This window comes from Nicotiana attenuata, unplaced genomic scaffold (genome assembly GCF_001879085.1).
Source record: "Nicotiana attenuata strain UT unplaced genomic scaffold, NIATTr2, whole genome shotgun sequence".
NCBI lineage: Eukaryota > Viridiplantae > Streptophyta > Magnoliopsida > Solanales > Solanaceae > Nicotiana > Nicotiana attenuata.
The window spans coordinates 8,184-28,107 of NW_017676422.1; the positions used below are offsets into that span (position 1 = coordinate 8,184).

Genomic DNA, 19,924 nt, shown 5'->3' on the forward strand with positions numbered 1-19,924 from the left:
GATTTGATCGTGAACGGGGAATATGAGGGTTGGGGTTCTTTGGGAAGAACTAGAGGAGTTGTGTGTTTTGATTTGGGAGTGAGGGTTTAGGTTTGGGCGTGAGTAGAATAGAAGAGGGAGAGAGATATCAGGTTATGGTGGGGGGGGGGGGATAATTCATATATTACAATTAAAAGACAAAACAATTAATAAAAATAAGTAAAATAAAAAAATTAGCTTAAATTCAAGTGGCAGGCGAAACGATACAAGCGCGGTTCAAGCGCGGCCGCGTTTGTGAAACAAAATACTTTGCCATATGCGCGGTTTGAGCGCGGCCGCTCTCCTGGGCGGAAACTTGAGTCAGAATACTTTGCGATATGCGCGGTTTGAGCGCGGTTCATGTGCGGCCGCGACCTGGGCCTCGAGATTTCTCAAATTTTTACCTCTCTCTTCAGCGTCGGATGAACTCACCTGCACTCGTTAGTACTTACAACAATCAAAATAACAAATTCTAACTACACTAAAATCACTACACATTGGGTTGCCTCCCAACTAACGCCTTAGTTAATGTCGTGGCACGACAAATACAAGAAATCAATGGGTTTCCTCCCATGAAGCTCCTGATTTAACGTCGCGACACGACGCAAATAAGCGCAATTAAGGTCCTCTCATCTTTTGAGGCTCGATCAAATGGGTCACTGACACTTTCTTTGCTTCCTCTATGCCCACATAATGTTTCGGTCTATGCCCATTGACTCTAAATGTGCGAAAGTCATTACTCGCAGCAATCTCTACTGCTCCCGTAGGGTGAACTTCAACTACACAAAAAGGTCCTGACCATCGTGATTTCAATTCGCCTGCAAACAACCCCAGACGCGAGTTGTATAGCAATACCGTATCTCCAGGTTTAAAATTTCGCTCAATAATGTTCCTGTCATGTATCATCTTTATTCTCTCCTTGTATAATCTTGTGCTCTCGAAAGCGTGATATCTGAACTCATCCAGCTCATGGAATTCTGTTACTCTACTTGTTCCAGTTGCTTCACTATCAAGATTCAACTGTCTCAACCCCCACCAAGCTCTATGTTCCAACTCTACGGGTAAATGACACGCCTTCCTAAACACCAATTTGTATGGCGACATGCCAATTGGAGTTTTGAAAGCGGTTCGATACGCGCACAGTGCATCATCTAACTTCCTTGCCCAATCTATTCTAGTTGCATTCACAGTTTTTGTTAGCACACTCTTTATTTCTCTATTTGAGACTTCCACTTGCCCGCTTGTTTATGGATGATACGGGGTGGCCACCTTGTAGCGTACATCATATTTCTCCAACAACGTAGTAAAGGCTCGATTGCAAAAGTGAGTGCCTCCGTCACTGATTATTGCCCTTGGGGTGCCAAATCAGGTGAAAATGTTCTTCCTCAGAAAACCAATTACCCCTATTGCATCATTTGTAGTGAGTGCTGCAGCTTCCACCCATTTGGACACGTAGTTCACATCGACGAGTATGTACTTGTTGCCATATGAGCTGACGAACGACCCCTTGAAGTCGATTCCCTATACATCAAACACTTCTACTTCCTGAATTGGGTTCATGGCTATCTCATGTCTGCGGGAAATGTTCCCAGTTCGTTGGCATTCATCACAGCCCTTTATCTATAGATGTGCATCTTTGAACAGTGTTGGCCAATAGAACCCTGACTCAAAGACTTTCGCAGCTGTCCTCACTCCCCCGAAGTGTCCACCATATGTGACGCATGACAAGCCTGCAAAATAGAAGACTGGTCTATCTCGGGGATACATCTCCGGATCATGTTATCAATACAAATCCTGAACAGATAAGGCTCATCCCAATAATACATACAACAATCACGAAAGAACTTTTTCTTTTGAGCAGAAGAAAGGTCATAAGGAACAATACTGCTCGCCAGGTAGTTTGCAATGTCTGCATACCATGGCGCTTCCTCGAGAATCATTGTTAGTAGTTGTTCATCTAGAAAGGTTTCCAGAATCTCTTCTACCTTAACCTTCGTTTCAGCTCCTTCCAGCCTGATAAATGGTCAGCTACTTGGTTCTCCGTTCCCTTTCGGTCACGGATCTCCAAATCAAATTCTTGCAGCAGTAGCACCCATCGAATCAGGCGTGGTTTTGACTCCTCCTTTTTAATTAAGTACCTGAGAGCAACATGGTCAGTATAAACAATTACCTTTGAGCCTATCAGGTAAGACCTGAACTTGTCAAATGCGAACACCACTGCCATCATCTCTTTTTCGGTCATAGTGTAATTTAGCTGGGCTCCACTCAACGTCCTACTTGCGTAGTATATTGGATGCATGATTTTATGTTTTCGTTGCCCAAGCACTGCTCCCACAGCGTAGTCACTAGCATCACACATAAGCTCAAACGGTTGCTCCCAGTTGGGGGAAACTATGATAGGTGATGTCACTAGTCTCTTCTTTAATTCCTCAATAGCTACCCTGCAGTCATCAGAGAACACAAAAGGGTAATCTTTTTCAAGCAATTTACACAATGGGTTAGCAATTTTGGAAAAGTCTTTTATATATCTCCTATAGAAACCGGCGTGCCCAAGAAAACTTTGGATTGCTTTGACTGAGGTGGGTGGTGGAAGCTTTTCTATCACATCAACTTTTGCACGATCCACCTTAATACCTTTACTTGACACTAGGTGCCCCAAGACTATACCTTCCTGTACCATGAAATGACACTTTTTCCAGTGTAGTACCAGATTAGTTTCTATACACCTTTTCAAAACTCGCCTCAAGTTCACAAGGCAATCATCGAATGAATTCCCCACCACTGAGAAGTCATCCATGAAAACCTCCATTATCTCATCTACCATATCTGTGAAGATGGCCATCAAGCACCTCTAGAGTGTGGCGGGTGCATTGCACAAGCTAAACAGCATTCCCCGAAAAGCATAGATTCCATAAGGGCAGGTGAACGACGTTTTCTCTCTATCCTTTGGAGCAATGGAAATGTGATTATAACCCGAGTACCCATCCAGGAAGCAAAAGTGAGACCTCCCTGCCAATCTCAAACAACTACCTAAATATGCACTCTCTCTCAAGTAGATACATAATAAATAGGAACGGCTAATTGAGGATCCTTTCAATTAACCAAAATCAAAACGTAGTTGAACAAATAGAGATTAACAACTAACTCAAAACTATATTAATATAACAACCAATTCATCCCCAAAAGGTTCCATCAAAACCCTAGAAAACGAATTAGCTATTCATAATAGTATGTAAAACTACAATACTAAAAATCATAACCAACAATAAAAAAATAGGAAGAGGAAGGAAAAAATCGTAGAAGAATTCTCCGCCTTGCTCCCAATGTGTTCTTGCCTCCTTAGGTCGAATCTATGTCCAAAATATGTCCCCTTTTCTTCAAAATAGGTTTAGGACCCCTTTTATACAAGTTGGAATAGTATAGGGCCGAAATAACCTTGTCCCGGACGAAATAGAACTTCTTTTTGACGCCTGGAGCGGCACGGCCGCGGCCAAAACGCGGTAGGACCGCGGCCAGACAAGCTCTCTGATTTTCTGCCGCGGTCAGTTCCGCGGTCGCGATTTCTACCGCGTTTATCACCCTGTTCCGTTTGGAATTTGGAAAAACGTAAAACATAAAAGTTGTAGCCCTTTGAGTTAGCTTTCCAACCGTATATTGTGGAACCCAAATGGAGTTCTGAGCAAAACTTTATGTCTATTTTACTAGACAGTGCGCAATATACCTCATCGAGTCTTCGTTTGTTCTCAACTATCAAATTTGACCCCCGAACACGATCCCGGCTTAATTCCTTGAGCTTTTACTCAGACTTCAAAGCTTCAAATCACTTAAATTCATTCCATAACATCTATATAGCTCGGAATCACTCCTACAAGGCATAAAACATACAATTAGTGCAAAACACTAGCGATTAAAGCGCACACTCAACTAAAGTGCAGTAAATTAGAGTGTAATAATCGACTAAAATACGGAATTATAGCCTATCATCAACACCCCACACTTACACCATTGCTCGTCCTCGAGCAATCAAACTACACTTTTTTTTTATAGACACGATCTTTTTAAACAATTCTCCTAACGCAGCACACCAAGAGTATTTAAAATAGACTAAGCACAAAAGCGTAACATCTTCACCTTAAGATTTGACTCACAAGTGCCACGCATTATTCACAACTCACTTACTTATTCTAACATAGAGGTCACTGACATTACCTTTCCTTCATGAATCAAATGCTCTCATAACACAAGAGAGTAGTTCCACACAATAAAATTTAAGAACACTTAGGAACTCAAGATAGAAAGAATTCACTCACTCTCAGAAATAACATTCATATGCACAAAAGATGCACCATAAGCTTGCCCGTAGTGTACTACTCCACTAATCGAGCTCATTCAATCTTGGATCAATTAGGACTTTATTTGGTTGTAATGTAGGCTACGGGACGGGTAGGATACATTTAGATATAAGAGTGACTACACCTCCCTAAGCACTTTAATACATACATTTTAACATTTAAACCCATACTTATGTCAAACCAAAATTCCACCTTCACATCAATGTAAATTACCCCATTCTTCTTTAAGCACACTTACGTCAAGAACCACCACTTATCAAGAAATTTTTTTTCCCACAACAATCCAACTATATATTTTTTTTCAATTCAAGTGGCTCTTCCTTTTTCAAAACAGTGCACCTTTCTCCTTATTCAATTAGTTCCACTCAAAAGCCAAACCAACCACCCCACACTTTAACTTTTACAAAGTTCATAACAATTCAAGTGCTCATGAGAGGTGAAAAGGTTTAAATAGATGGTTAATCCAAACAAATGGGTAAGGCTTGTAATGTGGTTGCCAAAGAAAAAGGATTATAGGCTCAACGAGGTTAACTACGATACATAACAATTAGGTGGGTAAAATATACATATCTGTCTCAACAAGAAAACGCCTATATCACTTCCAGGACTGAACAACACTACTATTTCGCTTTGCAAACACACGGGGTAAGTTCTAGGCATCAAATGCAATGCACAGAATAACACAAAACCTTACACACACATGGCACATAACTCACTCAGGATTGGATTCATCAAGACACTCTAGTCAAAGCAGTTAAGCAAATTTAAGATCATACAATTTAAGGTACTTATACAAGAGTAAAAAACTGAGCCTAAGCGTCACAACCAAAGTACTCACATTCTCAAGGCATAGCAAAGTCAAGAGATATTGCTTCATTTTAAAACAAAACACAATGACTCCTATTCCAAAAAAAAGCAACTACACCCGGTTCAAATAAAACCCTTGGAACAGAACCGTGGCACAAAGAAAAACCAAGGGGGAATTATTATACTACCTACAAAAAAAATCTTTTTTTGTTTTTCTTTAGACTTAAATCCCTCAAGAAAATTATCTAATAGATTCATCGTCGGGAAAAGTCCAATCTTTTAAAAAAAAACTATTTAATTAAACTAATACAGCTAAAGTAGCATGAAAAGTCACCCAGACAATCTCATCACCCCACACTTAAAATTGTGCATTGTCCCCAATGCGCATCATAACTAATAAAAGGGTAAAAGAGACTCCCTGATAGGCCAAAGGCCGAAGCACTAACAACTCATGGGGTACTCAGATTTCTCCCAAGCTTGGTCCTTCGTGCGGGTACCTCACACTTAGTTCCAGCCATTTGGTTTGCTGTTGCATCCTTCCAATACCTTTTCTTTCCATTCTCCTAAAAAAATAAAAAATTGACACTACAAAAATAATACAATTAAAAAAAATAAAATAAAAGAAAGCAATAAAGCTGGGTTGCGTCCCAACAAGCGCTTGATTTAACGTCGCGGCACGACGCGAATCACTTTTTACCTCTACCTCGAGCTTATGAATTGAACCCCAAGTTTTGCTTCAAGCTTATGATTATGCTCTTGGGGCGCTACAAATTCTTGCAAGCCAAAAATTAGATAAAATCTTATGTACTTGTTGACTCTCGACCGAGGAGTGTCACCTTGCCTAGACGGCCTTGAGAAATCCAAAATATAAGGCTCATCTACCTCTTCCTTGGACTCCTTTTTATGCTCATAAGGGTGAATTTCCATTTCACCGTCTGAACATAATGTAGAGAAGTGTTTGGAATGAGGCCCAACGCGCTCAAATACATGAACTTCAAGATTTTTAACCTCCTCAACACCAATCACACTAGAGTCAACTAAATTTGTATCTTCAACGTCCTTGGTTGACCCTAGTATTACTTCTTCAACATTGACATCCTCAAATTCTAGTTGGCTAGGTTGTTGATGTTCTACTCTGACCTCCCTAATTAACACCTCAAATTCATGCTCTTCTTGGCTACTATCCTCAATATTTGCTTGTTGAGCATTAAAAGCTCCAACCACTTGACTCAATTGAGCCTCCAACTTGCGAATAGTTGCCTCTTGCCTTTCTATGTTCAATTGTTTCTCATTGTTTTGTTCCAGAAGGTACTTTAGCATATCCTTGATCTCCTTCAAGTCCGCATTCCCAGGTTCTTTGTTCCTATTAACTTCACAAGAAAAGGTAGAACCATCATAGTAAGGGGTTGGGGGAAAATAAGAAATATAAGCACAACCATGAAGGTGACCATTTTTACCACCACAGACATCACACACATTCCACAAATAAGATTGAGTTGGTGCACATAACTCGCTCTTAGGAACGTTTTAAAAATTTTGCCACGGGTGGTTTCCTTCACAATATGTATGGAGATCAATAGTATAATTATCTACACCTAAATTCCCATAATTCCAAGATGCCATGTTTCTCAAATCAACAGTTATAAAAAAATTACAAAAAAAATAAAACAAAATAAAAGTTCAAACTTGAACCCTAGCAATATATACAGCTACAACTACACTGTTAGTTCCCCGACAACGGCGCCAAAATTTGATCACGCCCAACTATGCCTTATAAAAAGGACAATGCGGTCGCTGCAAATATAATCCGGTTTACAAGTCCGGAGTCGAATCCCACAGAGAACTAAGGTTTAGCTACAACTGTTCACTATCACCAAGAAGACAAGCTTGAACAATTCCTAACTTATAGATATTAAGATTCTTGTGTTTAACTACTTAACTAACAAATTAAAATAGTAAATTAACAACTAACGATACTGAGGGTTAGAGAAAAGATTAAGGAGGTCTAGAGTTATGATTTTCCCAATTTTCGGAATCCTTCCCGCTATGTCTTCTATAATTTCGCCTAAGTATTCTCTACCGATCATGAGCACTCTTATTACCGTAAATCTCTCCCGAGTAATTACGATAATTTACTAGACGCACTCTCCCGAGCTACGCTAGCTGGCTTTTAATACACCTCACTTCAGATCGCACCCAAGACTTCGTTATCCCTAATCCCACATTTAAACCCCCGATTATTGATCCCTCATATACTCTGGGAGTGGTGTTGTTCAACAATTACCTAAATATGCACTCTCTCCCGAGTTATGCATACTAAATAGGCACAGCTAATTGAGAGCTCTTCAACCAACCACAATATAAACGTAGTTGAACAAATAGAGAAGCTATGGCTCAATTATATAAAAACATAACAAGAATTTATCCTACAAAAGGTTCTATCAAAACTCTAGATAACAAATTGGCAATTCATAATAGTATGTAAAACTACAATACTAAAAGTCATAACCAACAATGAAAAATAGGAAGAGGAAGGAAAAAACTCGTAGAAGAATTCTCCGCCTTTATATCATTTATCTACTTTGAAACCATTACTATTATTATAACTATAATATAGAAATCCGTTTTGTTTTCAATCTAAATTAAGCTAGGAGTCTCATTAACCAACCACTAGTTTGAATTGACCAAGCAAAAATATCATTCTTTTAGATCCGAACTAAGCCTTCGTAATTCGGAATTTTTTTTTTCGAATTTAAGGGTTTATTCATTTTTTATTTGAGGTAAATTCGAAATTGTTCGAATTGTGTAATCATCAATTACTGACATTGGTAAGCGACCCAAAGCGATTTGATTATAATTCAATTCGTGACGATCATAAGTAGAAAGTTCATATTCTTCGGTCATTGATAAACAATTTGTTGGACAATACTCAACGCAATTACCACAAAATATACAGATTCCAAAATCAATACTGTAATTAAGCAATCGTTTCTTTCGAATATCAGTTNAGGAACAGCTAAATTGAGGATACCTTTCAATTAACCAAAATCAAAACGTAGTTGAACAAATAGAGATTAACAACTAACTCAAAACTATATTAATATAACAACCAATTCATCCCCAAAAGGTTCCATCAAAACCCTAGAAAATGAATTAGCTATTCATAATAGTATGTAAAACTACAATACTAAAAATCATAACCAACAATAAAAAAATAGGAAGAGGAAGGAAAAACTCGTAGAAGAATTCTCCGCCTTGCTCCCAATGTGTTCTTGCCTCCTTAGGTCGAATCTATGTCCAAAATATGTCCCCTTTTCTTCAAAATAGGTTTAGGACCCCTTTTATACAAGTTGGAATAGAATAGGGCCGAAATAACCTTGTCCCAGACGAAATAGGACTTCTTTTTGACGCCTGGAGCGGCGCGGCCGCGGCCAAAACGCGGTAGGACCGCGGCCAGACAAGCTCTCTGATTTTCTGCTGCGGTCAGTTCCGCGGTCGCGGTTTCTACCGCGTTTTTCACCCTGTTCTGTTTGCAATTTAGAAAAACGTAAAACATAAAAGTTGTAGCGCTTTGAGTTAGCTTTCCAACCGAATATTGTGGAGCCCAAATGAAGTTTTGAGCAAAAAGTTATGTCTATTTTACTAGACGGCGTGCAATATGTCTCATCGAGTCTTCGTTTGTTCTCGACTATCAAATTTGACCCCCGAACAAGATCCCGGCTTAATTCCTTGAGATTTTACTCAGACTTCAAAGCTTCAAATCACTTAAATTCATTCCATAACATCTATATAGCTCGGAATCACTCCTACAAGGCATAAAACACACAATTAGTGCAAAACACTAGCGATTAAAGCGCACACTCAACTAAAGTGCAGTAAATTAGAGTGTAATAATCGACTAAAATACACAATTATAGCTTATCATCACAATCTATCTAGCATCTGATCAATTAATGGTAGTGGAAAGTGGTCCTTCCTGGTGGCCAAGTTCAACTTCCTGTAGTCCATACAGATTCGTCATCCTATGACTGTTCGTGTAGAGATCAACTCATTCTTCTCATTTTTCACTACAGTCATCTCTCCCTTTTTCGGTACACAGTGCACTGGGCTAACCCAGTTACTGTCAAAGATGGGGAATATGATTCCCGCATCTAACCATTTAATCACTTCCTTTTTCACCACTTCTTTCATGTTGGGGTTCATCCTTCTTTGATGTTCTCTGGAAGGTTTGTGCCCATCTTCCAGCAGAATCTTATGCATACAGAAGGCTGGGCAGATCCCTTTAATGTCTGCAATGGTCCATCTAATTGTAGTCTTGCACTCAGTTAGTACCTGCAAAAAGCTGTTCTGCCTGCACATCTAACAAACTGGATGAGATAATAACATGTAGAGTTGAGTCAGGTCCTAAGAATGCATACCTGAAATGAGATGGCAATGGCTTTAGTTCCAGCTTTGGTGGCTCTTCTATTGACGGCTTAGCTGGAGGAGTTTTTCTTTCCTCCAAGTGCAAAGGCTCAAATTCAAGCTCCCTTTTCCAAAAACCTTGGCCTTCAAGAGCAAGGACCCACTCTGCCAAGTCTTCACCATTAGTTTTGTCTAAGTTCATGAGACAAGCTGCTAGATGGTCTTTAAAGTTCAATTCTGCATCGTCCTCCTCCAATACTACATCCACCGCATCTATTAGAGAGAAATTGGCAAATTCACTAGGTTTGCGTAGATTTATGCATGTTGAAGGTTATCTCTTCATCGTTCAATCTCATTTTTAGCTCTCCAGTTTCACAATCAATTAGAGCTCTCCCAGTGGCCAAGAATGGTCTTCCCAAAATTATGGGAATTTCCTCGTCAACCCGACAGTCAAGGATGACAAAATCTGCTAGAAACATAAACTTCCCAACCTGCACCAATACATCATCTAGAATCCTAGAGGGCCTTTTCACAGTTCGGTCAGCCAGCTGTAGTAGCATAGATGTGGGTCTAGCTCTTCCAATGCCTAGCCTTTTGTAGATATCTAGGGGCATAAGGTTTATACTTGCTCCCAGATCACACAGTGCCTTAGCAAATGCAAAGTTGCCTATTGTGCAAGGGATGTGAAACTCCCTGGGTCAGACAGCTTTTTAGCTAGGGGTCTCGTCACAACAGCACTGCAGGTCTGAGTCAGTGTAACCGTGGCCAAGTCTTGGAAGTCAAACTTACGGGACATCAAGTCCTTCATCATCTTTGCATACCCAGGCATTTCCTTTAAAGCATCAATCAATGGAATGTTTACCTGAATCTGCTTCAACATCTCCAAGAATTTCTTGTACTGATCATCTTTTTGATACTTAGCCAATCTCTGTAGGAATGGTGGTGGAGGTCACTTCTTCCTTGTAATTAGGCTTTTCTCTTGTTCAGGCACTGCTTCTACTGTCGGTTTCGGTGCAGCTGCAGTCTCTTTTTCAACCACATCTTCCTTGTTGGTGTTTTCTTGCGCATTCTGTACTGTCACCTCAGTTAAACCTGTTGAATCATCTATCTCAATGGGTACTGACACCAGTGTATCAGTCAGCTTGCTTTCATGAGCAATTTCTTGCTTCTTATCTAAGTCCCTACCATTTCGGAGACTCACTGCCATCAGCTAGTTCGGGCCCTGCACTTTTGGATTAATTTGGGTGTCTTCAGGTAACGTCCCATGAAGACGATTATTTAGGTCCATGGAAATATGTCCTAACTGGATCTCAATATTTTTGATCGCTGACTCATGTGAGTCTATTCTGTCAGCTAGCTTTCCAGTGGACCTAATCACTTGTTGCATCATACCCTCGAGTTTATCAAACCCATCTTCATGTCTCACAATCTATTGTTGTGGAGGTTGTTGATAAGTCTGCTGCTGATTTTGCTGGTTTTACCCTTGTTGCCTTTGGTAAGGCACCATTTTCCCCTGTGGTAGCATAGCCCGATGATTATTGTTGTTATTGTACTGCTGCTGAGCTGGTCTGTATTGTTGATTTTGCTGACCCCAGTTCTGACCACCTGGTCTCGGTCCCCCGTAGTTGGCCACATAATTCATGTTCTCCTGATATTGTTGACCCTCACCTTCAGCACTCCATGGACAGACATATGGCTGATTAATGCATGATGTGCATAGACCCCCATTAGTTGCATCAACTATGTGTACCTGCTGCTTCTAGCCTGATCCTTCCACCTTTTTGGTGAGGATGCTCATTTGTGTCATCAAAGTAGCCATATTTTCAGCTATGGAGTTAGCTGGTTCTAGAGCCACTGAGTGAACCACAGGAGTGATTGGAGCGTTCCTTGTTGTCCATCCTGAGTTTTGTGCCATCATGTCAAGCAGGATCTTGCTCTCTCTGAATGTCTTGCTAAAAAATGCTCCACCTGCTGAAGCAACAAAAGTATCTGCTAAACCCATGTAAAATCTCTGCCCCAATATCTGCTCCAGAATACCATGACGTGGACATGTAACCAGGAGACCCTTGAATCTCTCCCACGTCCCATGCAGCGTCTCAGTGGGTCTTTGTTTGAAGCTAAATATCTTATCAATTTGTTGAGCAGTCTTGTTGGGTGGGTGGAATTTGCTCAAATATTGCTTGACTAATTCCTCCTAAGTAGTGATGGAGTTGATAGGGAGTGAATTAAGCCAAGTCTGGGTTGCTCCTGTCACTGAGAATGAAAACAACAACAAACGTATTGCTTGTCTCTGCGTGGCACAGATTGAGAGGAAGTTCTTTAGATGTTGCTAAGGATATTCAACGTATGACCCGGAGAATAGTCCCTTGTTCTGCAACAGATGTAGCATGTTATCGGTGATCTGGAATGAGTCTGCTTGTATCTGAGGACTACAATAGCAGTTGCTAAGTTATCAGCTGTGGGTTGTGCCCAATCATATATTGCTGCTTCTGGCACAAGATGTGCCACACCTCGATCAATTGGGTTATTTGCGTTGGTTCTATTGTTTGGGTCATTCACGTTGTCCCTATTGTTTAGATTATCGTCTTCCATGTCTAGTTCAATTCTTTCAGTTGAGTTTTGTTGTTGTTTGCCTTTCCTGTTTGCACGATTCAATGCCTTGAACACATTCTCAGGATCTGATAATGCTTCAAACAATTCTCCAGTTCTTGAGGAGTTTCTAAGCATGCACCTGTAACAACCACGACTACAAATGTTAGAATTTCAATGATCAGTTTAAATCGAAGAAAATCGACTACACTAAAAAAATTTGTACTTCTTTTTAACTGCAATCAATAACACCGTTACTTCCCCGGCAACGGCGCCAAAATTTGATCATGCCCAACTATGCCTTATAAAAAGGACAAAGCGGTCGCTGCAAATATATTCCGGTTACTAAGTCCGGAGTCGAATCCCACAGGAAATTAACCTATCAATCACAGCTATTGGACTCACCGAAATTCACATATTCAATCTTCAGAGATATTTGATTAACAATTTGGATGTTTATTAACTAAATATTATGTAATAAAAATGCAGTAAATTAGGACTAGCTATAGACTGATTGTAAGCAAGAATGAGAATGGTCTAAGGTTATGATTTTCCCTCTTGTCGGAATCCTTTCCGCTATGTTTGCTATAAATTTGCCTAAATCTTCTCATTCGATCTTGAGCACTCTGATTGTCGCAACTCTCTCCCGAGTAGTTACAACAATATACTAGACATATTCTCCCGAATTACGCTAGCCGACCTTAGTTACAGCTCACTTAAATCGCACCCAAGGTTTCGTTATCCCTAGTCCCACCTTTAAACCTTTCGTATTGATCCCTCATATACGTTAGGAGTGTGTTGTTCAACAACTACCTAAATATACACTCTCTCCCGAGTAATGCATACTAATAGGCACAGCCGATTGAGGTCCCTTCAATGAACAACAATCACAATATAGTTGAATAAACAGAGAAATTATTAAGGCAAATCTATATTAACATATCAGAAATTCATCCTCCAAGAGGTTCCATCAAAACCCTAGATTAAATGTTTGGCTACGCATAATCGTTTTCACAATCACAATAGTAGAATTCATCATTAATGATCAAAACAAGAGGAAGAAAGGTAAAACTCTATGCCGACTCTTCCGCGTTGCCTCTTGCCTCTTCTTGCCTTCAATAATCCTTCAAAAACCTTGAAACCCTCTCTCTGGGCGACATGGGCTTCTTATATGTTAAGGAGAGTTGCCCCCGAAGTTACGAAATTACCCCTGCAAATAATATTCCTCGAGGTGACGAGCGCGGCCGCGCTTGGACCGCGCTTGGGTCGCGCATATCGCGTTCTGTTTTGCCTGACGAGCGCGGCTGGAGCACGCCCGCGCTTGGCCCGTGCTCATGAAGTTTAGTTGTTCTCTATTTTTTTTCCTTCTTCTTTCAAGCGCTTTCACCTCCGATTGGCTTTCCTTGCTCCAAATTAGCTCCAAATACTGTTCAATGTCACCCTAATCAAGACTTGCTCCTGCAAAGGCACAAAATTCATAATTAGAGCCATTTGTGACATTTAGCCTTCATATAACAATAAAGCATAGCTAAGTTGAGGCATAAATGGTCGTTAAACTACATGAATATAGCCTATTATCACCCGCTCGGCTGAAACTTTTGATAACCTCTAGGCAAATCTATTATGCAGTTTAAAGCCAAAAACTAATTATAATAGCTCGCCGGTAAAATAAAAATCCCACTAGTCGCATTCTAAACCATGTCAAGTATTTCAAATGATTTTTTCATCTTAGACATCTTATTTACGGTAATAAAAAATATATCTTCAGTCTAAAGCAATGGAAAGTATAAAACTATTTCAGTCAAATAAGTTTTCAATTACACAAATAGAACAATTCGGTCAAAAGTCCTAAAAGCTGGTGAATTCAAATAAATAATACTCCCTCCGGTTCACAATAAGCGATTAATTTGCTTTTAACACGCCCATTAAGAAAATACTAAATTCTATACAAAAATACCTACTATGACTAAACTACCCCTAATTAAACATTTAATGTGAGGAGTAAGAAAACTTTTTAGGGATATGTACATAGGGGTTATTTTGTAAAAACAAATTGAATTCTTTCTTGATTACATAACTGGACACTTATTTTGAACCAAAATGAAAAAGCAAATTGGTCACTTATTGTGAACCGGAGGGAGTATGTTTTTCAAAAGAGAAAACTTACTTAAAAACTCAACTCAGGAAGAAAAAATACACATAGATAACGAGATTATATGTGTATGAGAGAGAGAGAGAGAGATGTATATTTCATAATGTATACAAGATATACTTCAAATACACAAATACACTCGGATACACTTAGTATGCACATTAGATACACAAACAAACTCGGATACACTCAATATACACAAATGACACACTACCAAACTCAGTATACATTGAATATATAGTTTTTAACATCGTATAACAGTGTCTTTACGGTTTCTATAAAAAACTAATATACAAGTACATGGTATATATAATTTTATATAAGTGTATATACAATTTTTACACAAAACTACAACTTTTAACAATTAACTAAAAGAGAAAAAATGAGAGCGAGAAATTATAAAAAAAAATTATTACAAAAAAAATGTAAAGTAGGAATGGGAAGGAAAATAAATACGATGTATATACAGTTTTTATATATTATATAAACAGACTATTAAACCTAAAGCAATAAGATCTAAAAAGGAAAAAGAAAGAAACACTGAAGGTATTTGTGAGAGAAAGATTATACACTTTATATACGAAAGATATATTAATTATTCACTTTATATACATATTAGAAATTATTTACACACTACATAATATATTATACACCGTATATACACTTTATATATAAAATTATATAAACATGGAATGTGTATAAATAGTGCATATGCATTCTATCAATATAAATACACCCTTCATATAAATGTGTGTACACAATTATCCACATTATATATAATATTGTCAGTACTCACCGTAGCCATTGTAATCTTTCACGCCCAAATTTGTATAAATACGTGTATAATAAATGTATCATCAGTATATAATGTATACGCAGGATTATACATATATTATACAAAATTACAAGATAGATAAATAAAGGAATATTGACATTAATGGAGGATAGCCGACTTGACAGAATAAAGTTTTTCTCCTGTAGTGGCTATTTTATTTCCTCCATCTCTCATCTGCTCATAAAATTAATCCCAAAAAGTGTCATGCAATATCATATCTGAAAGTGGATAGAAGACGACAACCACCGTCAGAATTTGGCCGCAAATTACACAAAGAAGATATTATTTTTTTCATCTAAGTGAAGGATGAGGAAATTGTTAAAAGAAAAAAAGAGAAAGAACATAAAAAAAAAAGGTGTTTTGGTGTCGTTATAGTAGAGGAGAAAAAAAAAAAGAATTAAAAAACGCAGAAGTGAAAAAGGGAGAAGATAAGAAGAGACGAAAACGAGGATTGAAGAAGGGAGAAGATGAGGAGAGAGAATGTCACAACCCGGAATTCCCATTCTCAGGAGTCGTGATGGCTCCTACTCGTGAAAGCTAGGCAAGCCGAGTGTTACTGATTTTATTTCCCTTTTTCCTCAACCCTTTAACAATTACGAGTTCACATAAGATCAACAGCGGAATAAAATTGTGGAAGATAAAATTTAATAGTTTAAATTAATACAAATACGATTCCATAACAATGATCCACCTAGAATTGGTGTCACAATCTCACGGACTATCTAAGAATACTACAAATAGGGTCTGAACAAAGAAAAATACATTTATGTCTCTGAAATAAGTAAGAACAGAAGGAAATAGGATAGAAGGGGACGCCAAGGCCTGCGGACGTCTGCAGGACTACCTCGGGTCTCCGCTGGACCGAAGGCAGCAACCTCACTATGGTCCAAATGCTCCAACACCAGGATCTGCACACAGTGCAGAGTGTAGTATCAGCACAACCGACCCTATGTGCTGGTAAGTGTCGAGCCTAACCTCGGTGAAGTAGTGACAAGGCTAGGACAAGACTACCAAATAAACCTGTGTAGTTAAATCATATACGGCAAATAATAACAACAGAAACTAGCAGTTAAAGATGAAAGTGGGAACATGCTGCGGGTAATATCAAGTACTAACATAATTTCAGTAGAGAAGCATAAAGAACACCATAATTTCATATACGCAAGAATAAGGAAAATAGTAACAAGTGCACGACATCACCCTTCGTGCTTTTACTCTCGTTCTTACCATAAGAATCAATATTCACTTTTATTTCCAATCATATAATACTGTTGCGGCATGCAACCCGATACCAATCATATAATACTATTGCGGCGTGCAACCCGGTCCCAATCATATAATGATGTTGCAGCGTGCAACCCGACCCCACCTGTCCATCCTTATTACTCCTTGTTGCGGCGTGCAACCCGATCCCATAAAACATTGTTGCGGCGTGCAACCCGATCCCATATAACATTGTTACGGCATGAAACCCGATCCCAATATACAAATCAACACCAATCACAAGAGAATCCCAGCAAGGGAACAATAGTATAACAACAATATCCCGGCAAGGAAAACAATATCATAAGCAATAACATCCTGGTAAAGGAAACAATATCATAAACGATAATATCCCGGCAAGGGAAACAATATCATAAACAATAACATCTCGGCAAGGGAATCAACAATATATCTCATCTCGTTTCCACAATCACTTCACAACATAAGTCTCAACTTGAGCCAATGCTCAACAATGGTCAATTACCAAGAATACTTTCATAAGCATTGTTCAACATTTAAAACCATCATATTAAGCATGGACAATACATAATGGAGTCAAAACAATCATAGTATAAGACTCATGGGCATGCTTGACACCAACGTATAGATACTCGTCACCACACCTATACGTCATACTCAACACTTAACACATAGCAAATAAGACCACAACTCCTATTCACTCAAGCTAAAGTTAGATCAAACACTTACCTCAATGCCATGAACACAATCAAGCCTCAACTACCGCTTTACCTCTCGATTCCACTTCCAATTCACTTGTATCTAGTCTGTAACGACCCGACCGGTCGTTTTGAGCTCTAGTGCACCGTTTAGCAGGTTGAGGCCATGAGCAGCTTCATTTCAGATATTATGACTTGTACGCATGGTCGGAATTGAATTTTGGGAAGTTCGGAGTGGTTTTGAAAAGAGAATTCTCATTTCGGGAGCTTTAAGTTGAAAAAATTAACTAGGATTGGATTTTTGAGCAAACGACCTCAGAATCAAGATTCGAGTGTTTCAGCAGGTTCGTATGATGATTTCGGACTTGGGCATATGCCCGGATCGAGTTTTGGATAACCCGGGAGCATTTTGGCGCCTATTGTGGAAGTTAGCATTTGGAAGAAATTTCATAAGTTTGGGTTGAAGTGCATTTCAGTATTATCGACGCCCATTTCGGATTTCGAGTCTGGGAGTAGCTCCGTATGGTGATTCTGGTGTTGGGAGCGCGATCGGAAGTAAATTCGGAGGTTCGTGGGTCAGTTTGGAGTCATTTGGCTAAAGATAGAAATTCGAAGGTTTTTGAGAAGTTTGACCAGAAGTGGACTTTTTGATATCGGGGTCGGAATCCGATTCTGAAAGTTGGAGTAGGTCCGTAATGTCGAATATGACTTGCATGCAGAATTAGAAGTCAATCGGACGTGATTTGATAGGTTTAAACATCGAAAGTAGAAGTTTGAAATTCTAAAGTTCATAAAGCTTGGATTGGAGGTCGATTCATGATTTTAGCATTGTTTGATATGATTTGAGGCCTCGAGCAAGTCCATAATGTGTTTTGGGACTGGTTGGCATGATTGGTTGGAGTCCCGGGGGCCTCGGGTGGATTCCGGGTGGTTAACAGATCGAATTTGGAGTTTAAAGAGGAGCTGAAGTTGCTGGTTGCTAGTATAACCGCACCTACGAGACTAGGGCCGCAGGTGCGGAGCCGCAGAAGCGGCCCTGGGGTCGCAAATGCGGTATTGGCGGGGGAGAGTTGGGACCGCAGATGCGGTCATCTCACCACAGAAGCGAGACCGCATCTGCGGAGGAGAGGGCGTAGAAGCGGAATAGGCTATGAGCCCTGGATCCGCAGAAGCGGCGTTTGGCCCGCACTTGCGGAACCGCAGAAGCGGTCAAGAGACCGCAGGTGCGGAAAGTGCTGGAGGCAGTGAGTGTTTTAAAAATCGGGATCTAGCCATTTCCTCTCATTTTTCTCTTGGCTTGGGCGATTCTTGGAGGGTTTCAAGGGGGAATTTTCATCATCAACAATAAGGTAAGCTATCCCCACCTATTTTGAGTTAAATACGTTGATTATGTACGGATTTGAGCATGAAATTGGTAGAAACTTGAGGTTTGGGGGAAACCTAGAAAATTAATATTCGTGGAATTTGACCACGATTTTGGGTATGAAATCGAGACTAAATTATATATTTGAGTTCGTGAGGCTATGGGTAAACTTATTCTTCAAAATTTTTTGGAATCCGGGCACGTGGGCCCGAGGGCATTTTTGTCAACTTTTCGATCGGGGTTAAGAATTGTTATAAATTGGATTGTAATGAGTAATTGAGCATATATTAATGAATTTGCATAATTATTGGCTAGTTTTGGAGCATTTAGCACGATTCGAGTCTTCTGAAGGGCGTGGAATGCCGGTTATGGATCTTCGGAGCGAGGTGAGTCTCCTTTCTAACCTTGTAAGAGGGAAATTATCCCCATAGGTGAAATAATTGGTTATGTGCTCCTATTTGTGGGGGCTACGTACGCACGAGGTGACGAGAGTCCGTGCGTAGCTACTAATATGTGTAAGTCCGGGTAGTCTAGGATCCAAAAGCGTGCTATACTTGGAATATCTGTAACCTTATTGAAGTTGAATTTCTTAAATCCTATCGAATTGGTAAATGGATTTCTAAAAAGAATTAAACTTCATTTTTCTAAATTGTTAAAAGAGACTTGGTTTTCTTTGGATAATTGTTTCCTGATGACTTCTTGATTGACTGTCTGTGTGTGTTTAAATTCTGGAACGGGCCGACGCCTCGGTAGATTAAATAGATGCATCTATGGTTCGCGCCATTCAAACCTCTGGCAGTGCACAATTTAAATATTGTTGGATCGAGCCGTAAGACCTCGGCATGATTTGCACATGCTTGTATTGCTTGCCTTGAAACTTATTGAAGTTGTTATTGCCTCTTCCCGGCTTGAGAATATATGTATAATTGATGAAAAGGAATTTTGAAATTTCCTATAAAAGAAAGAATTTCTTACTTGCTTCATTCCATTGAATTACTATCATGTTTATAAAAATCCCCGATTTACTATACTATTGAGATAACATTATTGGACCACTAGTATGTGTCGAAGTCGACCTCTCGTCTCTACTTCTTCGAGATTAGACGGGATACTCATTGGGTACACGTTATTTTCGTACTCATACTACACTTCTGTCACGACCCGGATTTCCCACCCTCGGGAGTCGTGATGGCGCCTACTAATAGGAGCTAGGCAAGCCAATTAATTTAACATTTCTCTCAACATCATTAACAGTATAAGAAGAACGAGGCAATTAATATAAAAGCGAAAGTCTCGAAACAAAAATAACTGAAACCAAGTGCGGAAATTCAAATACACCTCTACCCAGATCTGGTGTCACTAACTCACGAACTTCTACTGAATGCTAAATACAAAGTCTGAATAAGAATACAGTACTGTCTGATCCGATACAAGGGAAATCAAACGAAAGACAGGATAAGAGAG

General features: G+C 39.4%; 1 protein-coding gene across 1 annotated transcript; it reads right to left on the reverse strand.

Moving 5' to 3' along the window:
* Positions 1-636: 636 nt before the first annotated feature.
* On the reverse strand, positions 637-2,260 carry LOC109220998. The gene is made up of 3 exons (XM_019385465.1): positions 2,157-2,260; positions 1,864-2,031; positions 637-1,192 (listed from the first exon to the last, which is right to left on the reverse strand). The coding sequence occupies exons 1-3, from the start codon at positions 2,258-2,260 to the stop codon at positions 637-639; spliced, it is 828 nt and encodes a 275-aa protein (XP_019241010.1).
* Positions 2,261-19,924: the final 17,664 nt, after the last annotated feature.